This window comes from Lepisosteus oculatus, chromosome 4, assembly GCF_040954835.1.
Source record: "Lepisosteus oculatus isolate fLepOcu1 chromosome 4, fLepOcu1.hap2, whole genome shotgun sequence".
In the NCBI taxonomy this organism is placed as follows: domain Eukaryota; kingdom Metazoa; phylum Chordata; class Actinopteri; order Semionotiformes; family Lepisosteidae; genus Lepisosteus; species Lepisosteus oculatus.
In genome coordinates, this window is record NC_090699.1 from 27,112,602 (window position 1) to 27,136,528 (window position 23,927).

The 23,927-nt window shown below is 40.6% G+C and overlaps 1 protein-coding gene across 2 annotated transcripts in view; it reads left to right on the forward strand.

Moving 5' to 3' along the window:
- fam53b (family with sequence similarity 53 member B) overlaps positions 1–21,282 on the forward strand; it is a 40,325-nt gene extending 19,043 nt beyond the window's left edge. For both annotated transcript variants that reach the window (XM_006630520.3, XM_015346819.2), the window contains exons 4-5: positions 2,276–3,036; positions 8,942–21,282. In XM_006630520.3, the coding sequence (XP_006630583.2) occupies positions 2,276–3,036; positions 8,942–9,295 (1,115 nt within the window). In that variant the 3' untranslated portion in view covers positions 9,296–21,282. The remainder of the gene's footprint in view (positions 1–2,275; positions 3,037–8,941) is intronic.
- Positions 21,283–23,927: the final 2,645 nt, after the last annotated feature.

Below are 23,927 nucleotides of genomic sequence, written 5' to 3' on the forward strand. Positions count from 1 at the left end.
GTTTGTAAATAACATCTAGTAGAAAAGGACAGCAAGCAAACTGAAGGGGTGAAGATCTGACTCTGTTGCAGCCACACTGTGTGACTTGAATAATTTTTCAAGAGTCTTCATTATTAATGGAGTCAGGGCTATTGGCCTCAAGTCATAAAGAGCTTTAGGTCTGTTTTTCTTAGGAACAGGTACAACTGTAGAGTGCCTCTGAACAGCTGGAACAGTAACTGTATCTAAAGAGAGCTGGAATAGGTTTTGAAACACTCCACTCAGTTCTTCAGCGCAATGCTTTAGTGTTCTGCTCCATCTGGACCTGCTGCTTTGTTAACCTGGATCTTTTAAAAATAGTTTGCAACCCTACAAGTTGATATTTGTAGTATTTTTCTTGGAGTTGAGAGGAGAAATTATACTTTTCAAAACAAGTAAAAAACGTATTTAACTCGACAGGTAAGGTCTCTCCACTACTTCTAACCACTTGGATGAATTTGCAGCCCTCATTAATGTTGACTGCAGCCATTGTTTTAATGTCCTTCCAGGAAGTGTGGAGATTGCATTGCTTACATTTCTCCTATGTTTTTATAGATAACTTTTGCTTGCCCTCTTGCATGTTTAACTTTATTTATTTGTTTTCTTTCCTTAAGTGTTCCTTAGTAAAACAGGAAATTTCTTTAACAACAGAGAAAGTAATGTATGAACCTATGAGAGTATTCCAATTAGTGCCGTTTTCACAACTGCCTCTGTGTGCTTGACTCCTGGCTTGTAGGCAGGAGCAAGCAGGATGGTATTATGATCAGCAGTACCCAGACCAGGCATAGAGAATGACCGATATGCTCCAGGGAGAGATCCATAGCATCTGTCAAGGATTTCTTTATGGCATGTATCACAGTTGACATACTGGTGATATGGTGAACCACTTTCCAGCAAGCAATGATTAAAATCCTCTAAAATAAACTTAGGGGCTTCAGCAGAGACGGAATCCATTATATTAATAACATTGGCATTGATGTACTCGGCTGCCTTGTTTGTATTGGTGGGAGGAGGGGTATACACTAACACAAAAAAAAGTTGCAGGAATTCATGAGGTAAATGTAATGGGTGGAGAAAAGCTCTCTATCTCTCACACAATTACAGATTTACACCTCCTTTGATTAACTCAAGAGACAGACCCCGCCCTTTGTCTCCTGACCAGTACTGTCTTTCACGGTCACAAGTCCTGATCGGTGACCTGGGTCTTTAGCCACGTCTCTTTATAGGCAAGGGTAGATGCATCTCCATACTCTTGTTGATAAGTGACATTCACTTGCAGTTCATTTTAGTTTATTCTTCAATGAGTGTACGTTGCCTAATATCACAGACATTAGAGGACTTCTTTTTGTCTCAACCCTCCCTTCTTTCATCTTTTCTTCTAACTTCTTTCTTTGGTGTATCAATAGACCAAAGTACGTTTCTCTGGGTTGTAATTCCAAAGGTATATTAAAATATATTTATAACTTACATAGGTATTAAAAATTAAAACGTGTGTTTTCTTAGACTGATAAATTGCATCACAAACACAAAGAACACAAAATAACAAAAAGAAAAAAAATTGCACTCGCAAGCCACCAGGTCACTTCAGAAGAGGCGAGCTTTTCTACGTTACAGGAGCGCTCATAGGTGGTTTGGACTGTAAGGGGATGTGATTGGTACTTGAGTTGCCACACTTACAAAGTTTCTCGTTGTGTCGAGCTGCACAGAGCTCTAGGCTTGGTGATCTAGCAGATGTTGCAGTCATTCCTGATATTCCTCAGTTCTGCAGCCCTCTGAGGTCATGGCTGCCTGCCATTAACCAGGAGCAGCTATTTCTGGCTTCTTTGTCTTGCTGGCCTGACCTCAGCCTCCACTTAGCAGACGTTTGTTATGAAATCAAGTGTAAGACCTTCAGAGACAAGTTCAGTCCGGTTTCCCTTTTGTTATTGTTTTTTTTTTTGGGAGGGGGAAATAAAAAAAGGACTCTGTAACGATATGGGCAGCGTATGATAATGGAAAAAACATGTACAACCCTGTGCATGCAGTGGAATTTTCACTTAAGTGGAAAGCTTTTTCTTATACCTCTGAAGACTAGAATTTGGGTTCAATTCACTGATCCTCACAGGTCTTTGTGAAATAACGGTGAGTAAGCTGCCCACTCTGTTAAATTAATTCGATGGGCAGTGGGCCCTCAGTCTGCCCCCAGTGAAAAATTAAGCTCGTTATCTCCAGCAGCATGTTCCCCTACTGGTCTTGACAGGCTCTGTGCTTATTTCAGAGAGCGACGGCTGGCGGGACCTGGGCCGGGGCTGTGCCTTCCAGAAGGACCCCGGGGGTGCCAGCCTGGAGTGCCTGTGGGGCGTGCTGCCGGGTCCGTACCAGGGCAGCCGGGGCTGGGTGAAAGAGGCGGGCGCAGCCAGTGCCATCACTAACCTGATCCGGGACCTGAGCCTGAGTGACGCCAAGGGCAGCCCGTCCGCCGCGCCGCCCAGCAAGCGCCAGTGCCGCTCCTTGTCCTTCTCGGACGAGCTGAGCGTGTGCCGGCCGGCGTGGCGGCCGCAGGGCTCGCGGGTCTGGACGGCGGTGGAGAAGCGGCGGTGCCACAGCGGGGGGAGTGTTCAGCGCGGCCCCTGCACCCTCCCGGGGTATCCCGCCATGCAGCGCAGCTCCAGCTTCAGTCTGCCGGCCCGCTCCAACGCCTTCCCCCAGCACACGGCCTGCCTCCCCATCGCTGGTTTCCAGCCCTCCCCTCCTTCCTCCTCCTCCTCCACCAGCGAGGCAACTGGGGATTCGGCTGCTGGGCCGCGGCCTCTGTCCCTCTCCCATGAACAGATCTGCCTCCCCGAGCCGCGCGGGCCCTCTGCTGACAGCTCCCCCGATTCCACGCCCGAGCTGGGGCGCCGTGCAGGTCCCGGGGGCCTGTCCAGGAGCCGCTCGCAGCCCTGCGTCCTGAACGAAAAGAAGATCGGCGTGAAGCGCAGGAGGCCGGAGGAGGCTCCAGAGCAGAGGCCCTCCCTCGACCTTGCCAAGATGACTCAGGTAGGCATCTGATGGCACAAAAGACACCTCAAGTTTGAAAATCTGATCAGTTCTCAGTCTGAACGGGGATGAAGTCTGATCAGTGACATAACACAGACGAGAATGTAACAAGAAAAAAGCTCTGATTAAAAATAGCCATATCCAGTGGCACAATGAATGGATTCAGTGTACAAAGAGGAATTTAACCAAAGGTGATACTCAGAAGGATACAGTTTTAAAGCTTTTTGCTCTTGCAAAAAGAGGCAATTTGCATACACTGTCCTGTACATGTAGAGTAGGCTTCAAGTGCAGGAGGGTGAGAGGAGACACTTTTTGGGACTGGATTCTCGCAGGTGTCCCCTCTGGTCTGATCAGTCTTGGGTCCCTCCCAAACAAACAGATGTTCCACCCTGGGCTGAGCTGTGTCTTGCTGTTTAATCTCATCTGTTGTCTAACTAACGAGCATTTGGCTCATCTTGTGCATGACTGAAACTGGATGAAGCCAAGAGTGTACATTAAACATTAACCATTAACCTGCCCTATTGCCTTTCCTTATGAGGTGTTGTAACATCTCAGTGTAGATATGCTATATGACAGTATTCCATGACATCGGTTTTTGACTTTGCAAAAGGTTGTAAAAAGAATGTAAAAAGGTTAAATACATAAAGATCTGGCATTGGCACAACTTTATATCTACATCAAAACGTCCTTTGAAATTACTCCTTTCGCTTATGAGCGCAGCCTTTTTTGCTTGAGTTTATAATGGTGAAACTTAATATGGGTAAATTAGGCTTTCTGGGTCATTGCTTAGGACTCCAGGATAAACAACCCAGCCTCCACATGAGTAATAAAAGCAAACTAAAGACCATTCCACCTGCTTAGACAGGACTAAACTGGTATAGAATGTCATGTCGGGGAATTTCGTCTGGATTAAACAAGAGCTGAAAGCAAGGCTGTGTAGTCCTGGTCCTGGAGTGGGTGTTCAGAGACTTGTTGAAGGAGAAGCACCTGTAGAGCTGGAAGAAGTTGTTCCTTTTAAGCCATTAATGAGCTGATGTAGTTCATGAAGAGTCAAGTTGAAATGAAAACCCACAGGTACGTCACCCATCCAAGACTTTAAACCCCTCAATGTTATTCTTGGTGACTCTATCAATCAAGAATATGTGAATTTCAAAAACAAATAAGAGGATTAGACATTATTCACCCATTTCTTCATTGCAAAATCAATGTTTATTGCCTAAGGCACAAATAGGCAGGGTGGTGTTCTGCTGTTTTCAGATGGTCTCCATTTAGGACAGATGGACTCAGATAAGCTTCTCCTATTGCCTCTGCCTTACCCTCTCTCACACCCTGGCCTGACCTGCACGGGGAACTTCTCTGCACGGGGAGCTTGCTCCAGTAGTTAACGAGAGTCCCCCGACTTCCCAGAGTCTGGTTTGCTTTCTGTTTCACCAGTCATATTTGATAAAGCTCTAGAGGCTTGAGTCTGCAGTAGAGTCACAATCCTCCAGCATTTAACAAACTTAAAACTTTTTAGCAATGAAAAAGACTTACTTCCCAGATGTTTTTCATTTTTTTACTTTGTTAAATACCAACAACTAAACCTGCAAACAAGGGAAAGTGTTTTATTTTTAAGTATACAGTCAGTCCTCTGCAGTCACTTTAACTTTAATTAATCCTATTGCATAAAAAGTTTGTGTTATGTGTTTGTTTAATTCTGTTCAATGCATTGTTAATGGGAAGTGCGTTATTGTTTTGCTTTGGCAATATCTGGCAGCTTTCATGAATGTTTTCCACTTTGGATGTACTGCTCTATTTGAAAACAACTGCACATGCATCAAGACAGAGTTGTGCTACCTGCATATGTCGACACAAGCACGTACACACTTAACCCGCTAGCCACATGCTCTCGACAACACGGACACGTGGTTGGAAATTCCGATCTGCAGCGCGCTGAGTGGTGAAGGTTCAAATCTTGCTGACAGTCTTGGGGTCAAACTCAAGGTCGGAATAGTGCTTTGGTGATAAAACGTCCAGCGGAAAGGGGATCCTGTATTTAAATGTGGAAATGCAGGTCTGGCTGCTGCTGTCATACGACGAAAGAGAAAGTCAAGTCGGCCTGGCGGCCGCGAGAACTTGCAGCTTGTGGTTGGCAACCGATGAGGTTTGTGAGGTGCTTGACGAGTCCAGTCAGCCTGCAAGGCTAAAGATGAAAGCAGATCCGAAAGGCAGGGCAGTGCATTTACAGTGCAGTGATTGATTTTGTATTCATAATGCTCAAAAGGTACCCGTTTTGTTTTTTAAAGAGGTGTTTGCTGCAGACCTTAGTACCAGAATGTCTTCAGCATAAAAAAGGATGGCATTGTCTTAACTACAAGTTCTTCTTACTTTTGTATTTAAAAACGCATTGCTTTCTCTCTAGAAGATATTTCAATGTCTTGTTGCATAACTGCTACAAAGTCTGTTCAAAAATGTCTTTCACGCTTGCCGTTTGATTCAAGTTAGTCTTGCAACAGTCCGTTGAGTCGTAAACCTACACATCTGCCTCCACGGAGTTCACACACTTACTAACATCCTGAGTAGTTGGTTTCTTCCTCCTCGCACGTACTCACACTCATGCGCACACACATACCCAGAGATGTTGTCTGTTTCTTTTCATAGACGGTTTTTCATGCAGTCCACTTGCACTTTCGCTATTCAAAGTGGTTGAGCTAATTATTACATTCACCCGTATAAAGCCAGATTAGCGACCTGTTGGATTTTAACTATGTCAAAAACTGAGGTAAAATGACTTCTACAACCTCGGGATCCATTGGAATAGATTTTATTTGCTTTATGTTAATTACTGTGTAACAACACTGATATCTGATCATGACAACACTCTGTTCCTTTAAAATACATGCTCCTTAATCTCAGCTCGAGGACAAGCTGGGAGTCCTGAGGCTGGAAGTCTGTAAATGAGCTGAAAATTCAACGGCAGTTTCAATTAGAACTAATTTAGACACTAAAAACATGGAAATAGTCCAGAATTTGAAGCTGTTTGCTTTACCTTAATTAGATTGCATAGCACATGCTAGGGATCTTTCTGTCAATGTCTTAATTTCTAATTCCTGTACTTTTTGTCTGTCTTGCTGTGAAAATATAGAAAAAAGCTAAATTTAGGGTAGCTGATCTTTAAAGAGGTTCAGAGTTCATTATGTGCTCTGGTTTAGCCCTGCAGGATCTATCTTATGTTGTTCTGTTTTTTTTTTCAACAAACCTTTTATACTACATGTCTTTTCACATGTGACTATATACTAGCATGTCTGCTCACGTGTAATTTGTAAAAGGCTTGTGTTTTTTTTACTGTATCGGTTTTACTTAGGCACACCTTTTAATGTCAGTTTGGAAAGTTGTTTTTTTTTAAAGCTAGAAATTAACTAGCGTATCGCAAGGACATGGAAGGGGTTCTAGTTCTAAGCTATTAAATATCATTTTGCTGGCTGGGACTCAGGGGTCACAAGAGGTGGGTAATTTCCCTCTCCCTGATGCTTCATTCCAGGAATAGTGGGCATCCCTCTCATTGCAGCCCTGTGTGTGCCTGCTCTCTGGGAGTGGAGGAGAACATGCCTTGACTTGTATCCAGCAGATCAGCTCTGAGTCCTGCACTGGCCAGCCTGCTCAGTGTCAGGGAGAGGTTAACCAAACTCTCAATGTTAGTATGTACTCACTGTTCAAGTGCTTTACATGGGATTTTGCTCATTTATTAAGCTCTGAGTGTACAGGTAGATTATTTAAGGGTTTTATTAATTGAAATAGAATATTCATGCAAAATTGAATTTTGGTGTATGCTTGTGACTCCTGTGCTCACTGTTCCCTAGGCAGTGAGAAAGAACTATGTGCTTTAGAATATGTCTATGTGTTCTTGGCAGGGCCTGTCAAAGATATTTCTTTAATTCTGCTGCCTGATTTCTCCAAGCAGCTGTCAACTCCCCAGCTGGGACAAACCCTATAGTCCTACTTTAACTTGGGTGAATAAGGGGGGTGGGGGGTTGTGGAGGAAAAAATGAAGTAAACAAAACAAAGAAATTGGAAACTGCAAGCACTAGGAATTCTCCCCCAGAACTGTTGCCTTTAAGACACAGAACTGTAATGTGAAGCACATTCAGAATGCTGACATGTGGCATAGATAATGCCTGGGGATTCCAAGGTGAAACCGAGCGCCAGCCTTCAGTTCTTGAAGCATTGTGAGACGCTGACGTGCTGCTATGATGATGCAGCCAGGGGAAAGTGGAAGATTAGATGCAGAAGGAAAGAAGAGTAGACGAGTAGAAGTGATATCGGGAGTGATTGATGGAAAGGTGTTGAGGAATGGGATGTGGAGGCACGGCCATAGCAGTCAGTGGGAATTCTGTGATCTCCTGCTGATCCTCTAGAAAGCAACACCAGTTTCTAATTTGATGTTTTTTTTCTCAAAACCATTCCCTTTGTCTGCCACCTTCTGAGCTTGCTCTCCATTTCTGCATGTCTGTGTGGAGCCACAACCTGTTCTCCTGCAGCTGGGAAGGGAGGCGCAGCACAGTTCCCAGAATCGGTCCAGGGGTGGTGGTGGTGGTGGGGTTTGAGGAACAGCAACAACACTTGGGGGGGGTCATGAACTACAGTTGTCCTGAGTCCCCAGCACTTGGGTGTAACAAGGTTAGCCACAGAGGATGGCCGCTTACCCTCATGCTTGTCTTCTTCAGAAGGGACTCACATGTCGTGCATGCATTTTGTGCTCTTGGTCAGTTTTAGGGAACAAAGGAAGAGGAACAATGTCAGTATTGGTAGCTATGTGCTGACATGAGTGTTTTACTTGTGTAGATAAAAGCAGATCTTAACCTCGTGTAGCTTGGTCACACACACGTTTTTAATGTTTAAGTTTCACACAACTGTTTTCGTGGGACTTCCCATGCAAGGTGACCGTGTTGTAAATGATTGCAACATGCCCAAAGTCCCCATGGAGTGCTGTACAATGGTGTCTTTTTGGACATATTAAGTTGTTTAATGTGCAATGGGATTATCTCAAAACTTTATAAATTATGGCCCCAATGAGTTTTAAAATCCTCTTCTCTGTATTTCAACTGTTTCTTTTACCACGTTTTATACTTTATTTAATCAAGCAGAATCTTACTTTCTTGTAGAGGAAGTAATATCTGTGAAAGTAATGACTGTATATGCAAGTTTTAAGTGTGGTATGAAAATTAAGTTCCATGCTTTCAGTGCCCTTAAAATGACAGCCAACAGGAACTGTGATGAAAAAGGGCATAAGCTGGAGAAAGTCTGTCATTTTACTATGTAAATACTCAATTGCCATGGAAACAAACACTGGCTAAACACTAGCCACTGTTAGAAAGTGTGTCTAATGTTGCTAAATGTCATGATCCTTAAACAATGAGGGTCTGTTGATATGGCACATCAAGATACATTGTGGATTTGCATTGCTCACTGCAAATTCAGTTAGCCAGAGAAGAGATGTATATTATAAGCAAAATACAAGGAAAAGACCGCCTTTTATTTTGTTCAAATGTGTGATATGACAGCTGTTTCTTTTCCCATTTTATTTAATTAGTTCCCATTTAATGTATGAAAATGTTCATAATATTCCAGTTTTTATGAAAACATACACCTGATATTTAAGAAGCATTAACATGTGATACTTGATATGAAATAATTGTAAAACCATTTTTTTAGGGTGAAATATCATACACAGTTAAAAACTAAGTGGACACAGAGGTCCTGCACACTTTTGGACAGAAGAGCATGTCTTCTTTTTGACACATGTAGCTATTCAGCCAGCAGGGGGTTACTGGAAGAGGAAAACATTCATGAATGATTTTATATGAAAATATATGAGCTCGAAGAGAAGAGATAAATAACACAGAGGCCTTCTCTCTTCTCTTCACAGAAACTTCAGAATTTCCACAGCCTCAGCTGCCCCGGGTTTACTGGCGCTGACTGTAGCCAATCCAGTCAAGCTCCTCCCTCTTGCAAGAGCATCAGCCAATACAACGTGGACTCCACCCCTGATGGGGACATGGAGGCGGAGACTCACCAAAACACTGAAGAGGAGGGTGGGGAAAGCAGGGAGGACTTGTCCAATGAGGAGCTGGTGTGTGATTTTGCAGGATGCGGGGACTCGAAGAAGGCGGCTGCGAATGGAGAGCAGACCGATGGGAGCTTGCAGGTGTTTTGGGGGACCACGAAGAATGTCTTTCAGCTGGATGGGGAGCTGGACATTGAGCAGATTGAAAGAAACTGAGTCCTTTCGTGCCCATACAGATAGCTGTGGGGTTGCAAAAGCCAGGAGAGAAAAAGTGTCCCTCAAGAGCAAGGCAGGAAGGCCACCTCAACCAGGAAACGGCCTGGTCTAACTCTTGGTACAATGCTTTGATTTTGAATGTCAAGAGAATCCGGGGTGTCAGAAGACATTGTGTGCTTGCAGCATTGGTCTAGTGTTCTCCATGCTTCCGGGAGAGAATTCCCCCAGCTTGCTTGGTCTGCAAATGTTTGGAGCTAGATAAGCAGGGTCTAAGAGAGCTGTGCTCTGGTTTGGTAATGGGGAGCGGAGAAGAGAGGGTGGGATGACTCTGGAGTCAATTCTCACAGCCATTCACATTCAGCGTGGATTTTCTGCAATTTTGAAAAGGAGGAAATTTCTTGTAAAACTGAAAGCGTCAGGGGCTCTTGTTGGCTCTCTAGTTGGATGTTTCTTCTTCTTGTGCTGAAGTAAATGATGATCTGAAGGAAAGAGCTTGGAGAAGTTCTCTGAAAACGATTTTAATTTGCTTCTTCTTTTCTGTGCCACACATGCACATGATCACAAATGCAGACACAGCAGTGATAATGCAGTTTCACGATAAAGGGGTACCAATAGCCACGATAACTCGTTTTTAAAACATTTTGTCTTCTAAATAGAAGTCGTTTGGTTTTAAAACTTTGGAACAATGGTATGGGTTTGTAGTATCACAAAAATGTTTATATTTTTTATAAATAACGCTGAACTTTAATTGTAGATGGTGTTGATATTAAAGTTTAAAAAGGTGAAACAGTGACCATTTTAAAAAATATATATACTTTTTAAGCAAATGCCTGCAATGTGTCAGGGGTAGTTGTGTTTCATTTGGCCAGAAATTGTATTATTACAGGAAAATTCAGTCATGGGGATCAAACAAAATTCATTAAAAGGGTCAAAGATTTAGTTGAAAAGGCCTGTTTAAAAATAAACAAATAAACATAGGATTTGTTGAAACTTTCCTACATGACACTTATCTGGAGACTTGCTTTTGAAAAACTTAGTTTTAGCTAATTTTAAAAAGTGAAAGATTTATTTTACATTTGAATTTTCACATATTATACTGAGAAAACACAATTTTTCAGATTTATGTAGAATCTATGTACTGCAACTCATAAATGTGTCATACATTTTGTTAGATATATTCTGGCTTGATTATTGACACTTATAAAATACACAAATGTCCAAAAAACACACTTGCAGAGCACATAGAAGCAGCAGGAGAGGTCCAGCACTGGCAGGAGAGGGTAGCAGCTGAGGTGTCTTTGAGGTCAGAGGAAACTGTGTCCATCTCCTCCTGTACACAGACAGGGCTCCACTGCTGCTCTGAGCTGGGGATTCTTGATGGGAAATCCTGTGATGGTAAATGGTGTTTCAAGTCTGCTGGGATACTTCCTGGATACCTGCTGAGTTCGAGTGAAACAAAGAGAATTTTTCCATAAACCATAAAGGCACAGCCAGAGACAGGTGTTCCATCGCAGCTGTTCATATTTTCAGACCATTCTGGCTACTCCTGTAACTAACTGCAAGCACCAGAGTAGACCTCTTTTTATAACTTTGTGCCGGTGGGGGCCTTGGGCTGCTTTGCATTATGGTTTAGACTTGTTATAATGTCAGTCATTCTTCACATGCATTTCTTAGGAGTGGCCCAAAAACTCCCTAAGAGATTAAATAGAATTGTTAGGTCAGTTGGCTTTCCAGTCTACTTTATGCTGTAGAACCAAACTGGCTTAGAAAATTACAACTACTGAGGTAATGTTGGTTGCATGAACAATACAAACAACAGAACAACAGAACAAAGCAATTACAAGACACTATTCCTGTTTGATTTGATTCTATAATCAATAAGCAGTTCAGTACCACACTGTGTCCAATAGGGACAAGCAGTTCACTCCTTTAGGTTCTGAACAGACAAATTGAACCAAAAGTGAACATTCTGCTTAAGTCACATGAGAACATACCAAATAAGTCAGATCGGGTACAACAGGTCCCATTTTATTGATTAATGAAGGGTCCTGTTCTGTTTAAAACTTGATGTGTGGGAGAAAGAAAGATGACACATTGTCTTGAAGCAACCTGGTTGATCAGGACATTCAAAATAGGAAATCCCTTTTTTCTTCAAATTACTACAAATCGTAGCATCACCCACTTTTCCCCTGAGTTACAGAGTGCCACTGCCATCATTCCCTAGAAAAAACCCCATATCAGGGATCTCTCAGTATTTGGCCTGTCATCACCAATCTGCCTCGGTGTGTTCCCAAGTGTACCACTTGTGTGACTGACTTAGCTCTCAGGCTACAAAACAAGTCTCCTGGCCTGAGCCAGACTTGAGGATGGACTGGAGTCAGGAATGTGGCAACTGCAGGATCATATCGCCAGTTTGTGTATTTGGAGTTTAAAAAACTCTCATCTCATGGTTTGGTTCTCATGGTCTGCCATGAGTGCCTGTCATTCTCTAGCGTCTATGCAAGCTTAGTGCAGCTCTTCCATGAGCAATAACCACTGCTGACAGTCTATAGTATCCAGATGTGTGGTGACCATGTAATTTTCAGCTCTGAAATGGCCCATTCCCTGCTACCCTGGTGGTCTCTCTAGAGTCAGTGCAGAAAAGGGGCTGCAAGGAGTTGAGTGTGGTAGATGATCCCGCTGCTTTGCAGGCTTTATTTGTGTATGCAACTACTGAAGCTGTTTCGCAGAGCAATAAGGCTATAAAACTATTTTAATTTCAGCAGCTCTAGAAAGGTACAGAGCTAGAGAAAGTAAATGAACGTGGGATTTCTGAGCAGAAATCTAAGAATAAATCTGAGCAAGGCTTTCTGTAAGCATTTCTTGATGGTACACTTGCAATTGACGTAACATAAATGAAATTCTTCACTGTGGGAGTTTTTCATCAGTTGTCACTTTTCTAGTCATCATGTTTGAGTGAAAAAAAGCCTGCTCTTTTTGAGTGTACACAGGGTAACTAAACTGAAGAAGCGGGTTCTGCCCAAAATTGCTTTCTGATTTACTATGGTTAGCTGCAGTGTGCAGTTATAATTTAGAAAAGTTAAATTGTCAGGATCGTGAAGGGATGACATTGCTTTCATTTCCAACTTGTGAAATGTGACCACATAATCTGGAGGACAAGACCATAGTTGCTTTCAGTATGCTTACAGCAGCACAGTGTTTTGTGAGAAGATAACAGTGTGCCAGCCCTCCAGATCACTGCAATGAATTAGATGAATGCTGAAGGGAGATCTTCTCACTATGTGAAAATATTTAGGCTGCCCATTCCTGGCATATCCTCTAGTGCCAGGGAGTGATGAAATTTCAGAGAGCGCTCCTACTCTATGAAGTATCATCTAAGCCCTGTTGATACAGCTGCCCAAAGAAAAAAAACTTATGTTTGGCAGCCAAAAAGGAGCAACGTCCTGTTCACTTGTTCAGTCTCCTGGAATGAGAGGAAAGTATCAGGGGAGAGTAATGGACTGAAAAACAACTTACTACTTTTCACTGGTTGTTGTCACAGTTCAGTCGAAGGTGTTCTGGAATGTCCTGTCAGCTGACTTTGCAGTTTCCTGTCTACCAGGAAGTCCTAACCAAGGCAAGGATAAGATGAAAGGATGCAGTAACAGAGGGCTAACAGTGAGCAAGGTGGCAGCCACAGAATGGCTATAAAGAAACCACTGTAGTTCGAGATGGATAAAGGGGATGGAGGGGAGGAAAGAGGTGTTGCTGTAAAAATCTCAGCACCTCAAGCTGTTCTGAACCACAGTTACACGTGCAAAACAGAAGTATTTTTAGAGAAGGCTAAACACTGCATAGTCACCTCACGCCCTGATGGCACAGGAGATACGCCGTCTCAAAATGTTGTTAGAAAAGATCAGCAAGTATGATTTCAGTTCTACAGACATACAGTAGATTGAAAGCAGTAAGAAATGCTGACACTGAGCTATTTATAATTCATTATATATAAATAAAAAAATATTAATTTTTGCTCTTTCATAGACAGCAGTCGAGGTATAAAAACAAGTTCAGAGCTAACAATCTACATGGATAATTGGCAAAAGTGTTTGGCAAGTTGTTTCATCAGAGTTTTGTATGCTACAGTCTGTGTTTGTACTTGTATTCGTTTTTATTAATAGCTTTCTAAATGAAAAAATAAATCTATTTTGGTACATACCTTGACAAATAATACCAAGTGCTTATAAAAAGATTTTGTTTAATTTTGAAAGTATGTTTTTTTTATTTAACTTGTTAAAAATAGCTTTAGATGCACTTTACTGTCGTTGATCTTCTTTTAAAGGGGATATAAGCTAAAACCGTGAATATTCATATCTTCTATAAAAAACAAAAAGTGGCATACAGTTTGAGTCTTGCATGGCTCAGTGAATGAGGAGGTATGCATACTGTGCACGGTGTGTGTGGCAGAGTTACAGTTTTTGATGTCTGAGATAAGAAACCTATATATGGATCCATTTGGAAAGACTGTTTTATCCACAAAAAAGGAAAGACTTTCTTTTAAAGACATAGCATCTCACAGCCCTAACCAGGCCTTTGAGAGCTGGAAATAGTCATCTGAGTAGGTTTGCAACGGAAAAAGTGTCCAAGTGTGCAGTGCTCTCCTCAGTGAAGAGTTAATAGAAGCTTAAGACTCTGGGTTCTTGCACTGTAACCATTTGCCTTATTGAAAATGTAACAATCACATTCTGACCTGCCTGTTTGTCCCCTGCAGCCACTTAGATTATAACTCCAGGTGTAGTGCAACATCAATGAGTTTAGAATGTGTTTGCTGTTCAAACTATACTGATAAGAATAATGCTAACTATTTAGGAAAACAATAATTTATGTTATTTTTGTGTGTCTAATCTTCAGGACAGCCATTGCTGTGTCGGCTGGTGAGGTGTGGAGGGTAGGACCCCTTCTGTTGCCCTCAGAAACATTTGATTGCTTTTAACGGCCAATGTATTTCCCTCCCAGGATAAATTGGCAGTGAGCTGTGCAGAACTTTCCTCAAAGCAGAACAGGCTTATTCCATTTCTTAAGTGTATTTGCTAACACACCCTCCTTACTAAATATCTACTTTACATAAAGAAACAATCAAAACATCCCACTTTTTCCATAAAAGGATCACCTGCATAAAAGAGATGGAAAAATAAAGCTTCTCTGCATTGCTAACATTTTGTGGGAGAGTAATAGTAGCATAGATGCGTGAGGTGTACACTCTGCAAAACATTATTTAGGCAGATACATGTAAGATCCTTGTCTTTTAAGTAAAGCAGAGCTCGGTGGAGGGTATAACGGTGGCATTCCTATGAGATTTGTTTAACTCTGTGTGGAAATTATGTTGACATTAGATTTAGTGCTCTTAGATATTTAATCCATCGGTGTCACAGTTACTGAATTTCTGTTTGTAGCTTCACTTGTACCTTCACTTGCAATCCAGTCTTTAACAGTATCAGCACTGTGCTTAAAATGGAAGCAAGCAGAGTTAAGATGCAATATCAGCTGTTATCTACCCATCACAATTCTAAGGTAATACCCCAAAAAGAGTAATGTAGCATAATACCAACACTACTACCTCATCTGAGCTATGCACCACAGGGGTGATGTGCTTATTGCACTTATAGAGCAAGTACTGGTCAACAAGATTTGCTGCTTTGCTTTGAAGAAACTCTTAGAAGGCTCTTAGTTAATGGTTTAATAGGGAAAGCTAATGTAAGTGAAGACAATTTTAATTTAACCCAATAAAGTATTGTCTGTTTAGTTTTTCAGGTTGGCCTTTTTTTTTAAAGTGATAGTGCTCTAGGCTTAGCAGATTGCATATGGAGTATTTAGACCCAGTGCTGACTATATCGCTAAATATTCTCATTGTTACAATGGGAAAATACATAAAATAACATTGAATACCATTTTAAGTGAACCTGCTGAGCAGGTAAATATTGATTTAGTATATTGCGTTGTTCATTTTAATAGTGCTCTGTGAAATATCTGTTCCCCTCCAGTTATTCCCTCTTTTATCTGAAAAGTACTAAGTGCATTAAGGCCTGTGGCCATGCTTCAGTGTGTCTGGTATCCACTGCTGTGAGATATGATGGAAAAGATGCCTCTGAGTGTGTGAGAGTGTTCCCTGAATAGAAGGAAAAACAGGATTGTTAAACTTTGGCAGGACTCATCCTGAAAAAGGAAACATATGTTCTGTTTTCTCCTTGGAATCTACTCTTCTGTGGGCCAGAAACACCAGATTCTGGGCAGGATCGAGTGCTGTTGTCTGATTTGTTACCAGAGTACAGCAAAACAGAAATGAATGTGTTCCTGTGTTCCAGCTGTATTTTTTTTAAAAAAGCTTGAACCACAATCTGGTTGTGTTAGTGTTCCCTAGCCTTTCATCACAGGAGTCTTTTCTCATTAAAGCACTATTTCCTTGTCTTGCTCATGGTTAAAGCACATGCTAATACAAGAATGTGAGAGCGATCTCTTTCCCTCTTGCACAAGACTTCACTTGTGTCAGAAAGTATCTGCAATGATGAAGAGACTTTTAAAAAGTGTGCCACATTTTGAACGGTAATGGTTCTGCACCAGAAACACTGATCATTGGAGCTCTATGAAGAGCTTGTCTCTTAAGATAACTTCACTTCATATCTTCCTTTTTCAACAAATTCTGAAAGTCATGCATCTCAGCCATGAAACAGTCTTAATGTGGATCTTGTCTGTGCACTCTGGGTAAAGTGGTTTCTCTTGAAGACTCCAGTGTAGTGAAGCTGGAAAATGATGGCCAAAAAAAGCTGAAAACTACAATGTCTGAAATGTAACTCTCATCAGTGCAGATTCTTAAACAAAAAAGTAGCTGAATTGAACAATCATTATCACAAGGTATTATGTACAGTGAGGCTAAAAGACATGCAGATAGAGATTATCACAGAGTGCAGTAAATTACTGGCAGTTCTCTGAATTGATCCTTGAAATAACAGCTTTGCAGGTATTGCATCAGTGACCTTAACTGACTCCTGGCCAAAGACAACATTTGAATGTTTGCCAAGAAGAAAACAGTGGGAAGAAGTCTATAGGGATAGGTTTAAGGTGAAAGGGATAGTTAAACACATCACAAGCTGTATAAAATGCAAGCTATAATACTGTATAAGAGCACTCGATTTCTTCTGAAGTCAAGCTGCCATTATAAAAGACTGTTAAAAATGTATTTTTGAGAAATTCCTAAAAACAAAGCTTTCTACATTTTTCTCAGTGTCAGAAAATGAATGTATTCAAAAGAGCTCACTGGGAAAGTTCAAGATTTAAGATTAAATTCACACCTAACACCTTATGCCCAGTGTATAATATACCTGTGATTCTGTACATATGCATAACATTAAATTCTTGAGGCTATTGTACTTTGTGTTTTTACTTTGTTTTACCATAATGCAGTTTGTTCCATTCAGTGAGAAAATTGAAAACAAATTGAAACAGCGGCCTTAAACCCAAAACACTGCAATCTATATATGCAGAAGGAAAGTCCTCAAGCTTCCAGAGCAGTCCAGTGAGTGTTGTGAAATTATGTGCTTAACTTGCTTAACTTTGCTTTTATTGACAAAGGTGCAAACTGCATTTTGGTTTAACCTCCTTAGTTAATCTGCATAGTCATTAATAAGCTAAAATATAACTGTCATGGTTTGTCTTCTGTGACAAGACTTTAAATTTCTGTGTGAAAGTTCATCACCATTTTCAGTAATGTCTGTACTGTATTTATCAGATGTGATCACTGATTTTATGAAGAAAATGTAACCCTACACAGAAAGCTTTCATGCATTCTATAAACCCTTTTTGTTTAAACATTTACCAAGAGGGCAGAAACTTTCCTCTGATAGTAAAAGCACATTCTGTAAGAGTAGATCTACATGCTCTAAGGAGGAACTCAATATCCCCTGTGTCTAAACTAGAAGTCCCTGAATCACACAATGGCTGTATACCTCAGAAACCAACTGATAGGTGATATATAAAGTTGTGATATTTTTTTATTGAACTTGTGACCAAAACAAATTGGTCTCTGAATTCCAGTGATGGATACCACTGCTCAGCTCAACTGTTTTGTTTTTATACTTAGAGGTATTTGATACTTGTACTCACATAAAAAAGCTAACTTTTGTTATTTCCACTGTATTGGTTTCCAGTTTCATAGGTTTGGATGCATTGAAAACATTGAACTGCTGCAGAATGATAAACTTCAGACCTGTAAATTCTGCTCTCTGCCAAGGACAGTGTGATGAAAATACAGTTTTATTTTAAGGTACTGTAGTTCTTCCAATATATTAGTCAAGGCTTTTGCACATCAAATGACCAACTTGGCTATTCAGGTTTGAAACTTCAGATAACATTTTTAATTAACAATGGATGTTCAATTAAAATGTTTATTATATATGGGTTTTACATAGTCAAAGGAATTAAAAACAAGGCTTTTATGGAACAAAGTTGTTTTTTTTTTCATAAATGTAGAATCACTAGTTATTTCTGTTATATCCTATTAATTTGGAAAGCCCAGTTTTGTGTTTTTCACACTGGCATCTACAAACCCCATTCCAGGCAGGAGTGTAATACGAATATATTTTTAAACCACCCTACAACTAATAATGTCACATTTTCAAATTGTACAAATTTCCAAGCCATTGTACACTGTTGATGGAATATTTATGTAGTATAATTGTCTTATAACACCTTTCACACTCCCAGCGTAAGAAAACAACATACCAGTGCTCAAGCAATCCTGTAATCTAACAGCACTGTTAGCGAAACAAATAGCTAATTTGAAGTAGTGTCAGTGAGGAAATAAATCTAATAGAAATTTAATTATGCAATAACTACAAAACAACAGCATTAGAAACATCCAGAATTTTAACTCACTTCTAAAGCATCTTTCTTCTTCTTTTCTTCTGGTGAACTCTTAATAACTTCCATCAAAAACCAAGAACACATTAATGCCTTTTTCTATGACAATGACCTCACTTTTAGATGTCCTTCCTTTGACTCAGACTGGAAGCAGTTATTCACACTTTTCAGTAAAGAAAATGACAGTTCTCCAGAGCAGCTGAAGAGTTAAACAGTTGAGATTTTATGTACATTCAAGGCTATATATGTCCAGATCCAGATATATCCTTCATGGCAAGCTTGAACATTACTTAGGTCTCTGCATTTTGAAACATTGAAGTGCTATATTAAATGATCTGTAGTTACGCAAAGCTCGAAAATATACAAAGAATTAAATTGTAAATGGAATCTATTTTTTTACTTTGTTGGAATTCAGTCATTAGGTGGTCGCAGATGGCATGATACCTTTAGATAATTAATGTTTCTCAATTAATTCAGTGAGTTACAAAGACTTCTTTATTGTTTTTTCTGTTTTTGTGCTGTGTTGCTCCCAACACAAATATTGTTTACGGGTAGTTCTAAATGAGCAACTTTAGCCAATACACTGTGCATTGTTCTTTGTAGCTAGCAGTAGCAACTAACAAACCCGGGACTTGTGAAACCATCTTGAGGTGTTTCACCAGCAGTATACATGTCAGTACATACATCTGCTCATGTGTGCAGTGTAAATTATAATGCACTGTAAAATCAAATGTAGTTTGACTAGATGTATCTGTTAAATCTAAAGATTACATTTTATTAGAAACATTTAGCACAGGTGATGCTAGGCACATGCTTTGTGAGCCTACAACTTAACCTAGGCCTTGATTAGAGAATGAAGAAGTATGGGCAGAGTTCTCCAGCTTGCCAGCAGACCTTCAAACCTCTCCCTTGTCTTTTAACAAGCCGCAGGCACCACAGCCGCCTATCTCTTCAGCACTGACAAGAGGACAGGCATGTCCCTCTCTGACTGCACTGCCTTTTTGTAAGGGCATGGGAGGCTGAAGGGGTTGTGGTGTTGCTAGGAGCTGAGAGAGCCCGGACTCACTAATAGCACCCCACCCTTGGCAGTACTTAGTCCACCCTGTACCACCACTTGGGGAACACCAGTCACAGTCAGCTAGTGACATGAAACTCAGTCCTTTGCATTTTTATACATTTAATTGCAGATTAAAGCATACAACATAATCAGCTGGCTGTACTATTAAAACATTCGCAGGTTTTTGGTTTATCCATAGTAAAATGGAACCAGAACCTTTAGTTTAACTTTGCTTGGTCTCTTTTATCTAATTTCTCTCTTTTACCTAATGGCCTATTGATATGATGTTATCAACTCCAATTATTATTGCAAAATTGAGAGTAAAACTCAGTATCATCCCTAAGAATAAGGTGACCTGAACTGTTTAGAGAAACTATATAAACAGAACATTAATTTTAATGTGCTATTTAAGATACACTGGTCCAAAATAAATAATGCATAAGATAAACATTCTGTGCATCACCTATTGATGCATTGTGAAAAAATGATCTGTCGAGTGTGATGGTAGACAGATGGTGTTAGGTGGAGACTAGAATTAACACCTGAGAAGCTACAAGTCTGTGTGCAATAACAAATGAAACACTGATCATCTGCTGAATTAAATCCTCCTCATTATATTGCTAAGACTCCCCTTGCAAGACATAAACATTGCAAGTCCAAATACTCCTTGTTTCTGTTCTAAAAAGTATGACTAATTTCAACATTGAAAAGTTGCCTTTTTTAACAATAAAGCAAGGTGTAAATACAATGTAACAGCTGACTGAATATGGTTCTGTTGCAGTATTGCAGCTGAGAGAGCTGTGCTTTTGCAGTCAGTCAAAAACTGCAGGCATCGTTGCAAATCCAAGGGCAATTCACTTTGCAGGCCTGATATATGGGTTACAATAAATCTAAAAATCATATGAAAGACGGGAGGATGTGAAAGAAGCTTTTGAAGGGTTAGAAGTTGGAAGGGGGGTATAGTTTTGATGGAAGGCTTGGCAAATGGGAGTGCTGAGCTGCATAGGAATTGCTAGGCAGCCCTAGTGCTGATGATAATGGCAGAGGTGTGGTAGTCTAAATTAGAAAAAGAACACGAGATACGCGACAGGAGAAAACGTCGGACAGAAAGACTGCTTGGCAAGCATTTCTGAACATAATTTTATGTAGGAACATGGAAGACAATCGGACACACAGTAGTACAGTATATGGAAACTATTCCATTATTGTATTGTGCCTGTTTTTCTTGATGACCTAAATACCTTTATATATATAAAAAAGTATAAATATACTCTGGGTTGAAGGGCAGGAGTTTAATGAGTGGAGGGTATCATGAATCTCTTTTTTAGCATGATCAAAAATCACCATGCTTCCAGAACCATGAACAAATTGCTTGTGGATTGAACATTAAATGTTCAGAGTGAATTAATGCTAAACAGTCCTAGCACCCACTGCTCAAACTTACAAAATCACACTTAGTGCTGCTAGCTCTGATGAATGTACAGTAACTGCTCAGACTTTAGAACTGTTTTTTTCTAATAGTGTTGAAGCTCCAAAAGCCAAACAAGGGGAGAGAGTTAAGTTCACTCATTTATGGTATCATTTCATGGTGAAAGTAATGTTTCACATCACACGGGGTCAAACTAATTACACCAAACATTTGTTACCAACGTGATGTGTGTGTTGGGGGTAGTGGCTGAGATATAGAAACTGTATACATTGACATTAGACTTTCAATGAGAGGTAAGGTGAAGTAGGTTCTGGTATTTTAACAAAGAAAAATAAATCTGAGGCCAGTATCTTCCAGAAAAAAAAAAACTTTGGTTGAGCAAACAACAAAACCCTGAAATGCAGTTTTCAAATGTTACATATGAAAAAATACACAAAGGTATTAAGCCTTTAAAGAAAATGCTCTGGTTTAGAGATTTTTAAACAGAAGATTTTTTATAAATGAAAGTTCTTTTTCCCAGTCTCTCGGTGACCCTTTTGCACTCACAGCAGTTCAGTCCCTCAGGAATCTTCTTGTTACTTCTAATTTGTAAATAAATTGTTCCAGTCTCTTTCCCAGCGCTCTGTGGTGTGTTTATTCCATTTCCCTTCACAAGCACAGTATGTAAATCAGGCATATTGCTTCTTCGCTCACCTGGGAAAACTCAGCAGGGATCTGAAATGGATCAGAAATACCACAGACCAGTCAGAATTCCAGCACTCTCTTCTAAGAATCACAGCTTTTTAGAATTTACTGGAATAATTATAGTTGTCTCTGCCACTTAGTGTGTACTAGTGTCTGCTAGAGTATAATAGAATGAACTTCCCCCTAATTTAATTCTAATCCTTTAATCACGCATGTGTATTGAAATTCAGTGTATTCGGCTTTTCTTGGGATCAAATAGAAAATATTACTTGGAAGCAACCCTAAAAATCAATTTGAGCATTTCTAGAAAACTACGACTGTGTACAGGCTCTAGATATTGGTTAAAAGTTTCTGGTGTCATTTTTATTAATTGATCATTGATTACTAATGGAGATAAACTTGAGTAACTTGGAGTGCTGCATAAGCACTAAATCACCCCAGTCATTAGAGAAATGTCTGCACACAGGTAGTGGGGTGATTTAACCTGGTGAATGTCATAGTCTGTGAACTAAAATTAAGGTAAAAAAGAACCTATATGTCTCAACTATCAGGAAAACAACACCTTGCCTTTGGCATATTGGGGGTTGTTCTAAATCACCTTAGGTGGACTCACCAGCAAGTCCTCTTCAGCGATGAATCAAGGTTTTATGTAGACCACCCTGATGGATGTCAACGAGTGTGGCCGAGATGCAGACTGACACATTTTAATTTGTATACAAAAGGCCAGTCGATAGAGACATCCAAGTGAAACAGTCAGGGTAGAAGGGTCTAGATTCAACAAAACTCAATTTGTAGTGATTGATAGCAACTTAGCTGAACGGCGATCAAGTCCTAGGATCTCACATTTTGTCCTTCTTGTAGGCTTATCCCAACATGACGACATTACATGACACTCACAACCTTAAGCTGCTTATATAACAATGGCTTTCTTTCGAGATGAGAATAGGGGATGCCCTGATGAGCACTATCAAACATTTGTGGACTGAACTGGGATGACATGGGGCTTTTAGGGCTCAGAGACCAGTGAACAGGCACAAGTATGTCCAGGCTCCACTAGAGAAAGAAACAGAATCTCCCAAGATAGCATCTGAATCCTGGTGCAAAAGCATGTGTCACCAATGTATTGCTTCCAATGATTGGCCACACACAGGCCCTGTTTTGATCAACATTTACAGGAAGTGCACTTGCTCTAACCCTTCCTCATTTCATGGGTTTCCACTGTCCAGGATTGCTAGGAGTGTGGGTGAAACAGCTGAGACTGTGTCAGTAGGGTGGAGTCCATCCAGCACCTGAATGCATGATGTAAGGATTGTTTACAAGCAGAGGCAGAAGTGTCAGGGAGAAGCAAATTATTTGCAAACAAGGCGCTTTGAAAATACGAAAAGAATGCAGGCATAACAGGGTTGCTTTGTTCCAGTGGGTGTCTGCCATTTACCCCATGGCTACTCAATGCAATCCCTCTTGTGTTTGTCTTTGCCTCAGCTATCAAATCAGCACTTCATGACATACTTGATAAGGATCCAGGAGAGCTCATGTCAACTTTCAATCATATATAAACTCTCTGGCAGCACCACTGCAAGACACAATAAAGTTCTTCCCCAGTCAGTCCATTGCTGTACAGCGTAGTATCTGGCTTGCAAAACACTAGAAAAAAACTCAATCCTCCTACTCAGCAGCAAGCAGGAAATAATGGATCTTTAGGTGTTTGACAATTAAATGTTCTATCCTAAAAGCAGACTCCTGACTCAAAAGTATTTATCTATTCACACGGTAAAGGACATTTCTGCACATTCTCATGAAAAAGGAAATGGAACCGTTCTTGTCAAATTTGCTGCACTGGATTATACAATACATTTATTTTTCTATCTACCTATCTATAAACAAAAACACATAATTTCCTACCAAATGCTATAAGTATAATAGTTATAATATCACCAGCATCACTGGGGATAGGGACTTTACAAGGTTTTGATTGATGAGATTGTCAGTGCATGATCAGCAGTAAAAGGTCAAGACAGCCTATGTGTTTGGTTAAGTGTGCTACACAGCTGTTTCTCCTGTATCTGTGCATCTGCAGGACAAAACAAAATAAAACAGAGAATGGCAAACACAAATAACTCTGGGGATCTGCCTGCATTTTAACAATGTGCTGTCGGCTCTTCCGTGGTTTCCACAATGACAGCTAACCAATTTCCTTCCTCGCACAAGCATGGCCATCCTGGGGCGATGCACAGTCAGCCACTGGGGTGTGTCTGGGGAGACAGCAGACATTCTGCCCTGTGCAGAGCAAAACACAGGACACAGTGCAGCTCGGTCTGCCTGTGGTTCAGTGCGCTGGGGCTTTCTGAGAAATAAGCAAGAGCAAGGAAATGGGCACGTTTCTATTTCAGTTTGATTCACTGTCCCATTAAGAAACCACAACATCTGTAGAAAATATATATGGCCTACAGCAACAACAAAGGCATTTTCTCAGTAGTTGTGCCTCACCTTCAGGATTGTGTCTAATCTGCTTGATCACCGTCGATCTAGTCTCTGAGAACCACAGGACCATTCTGGTTTTCATTTCACTTAGA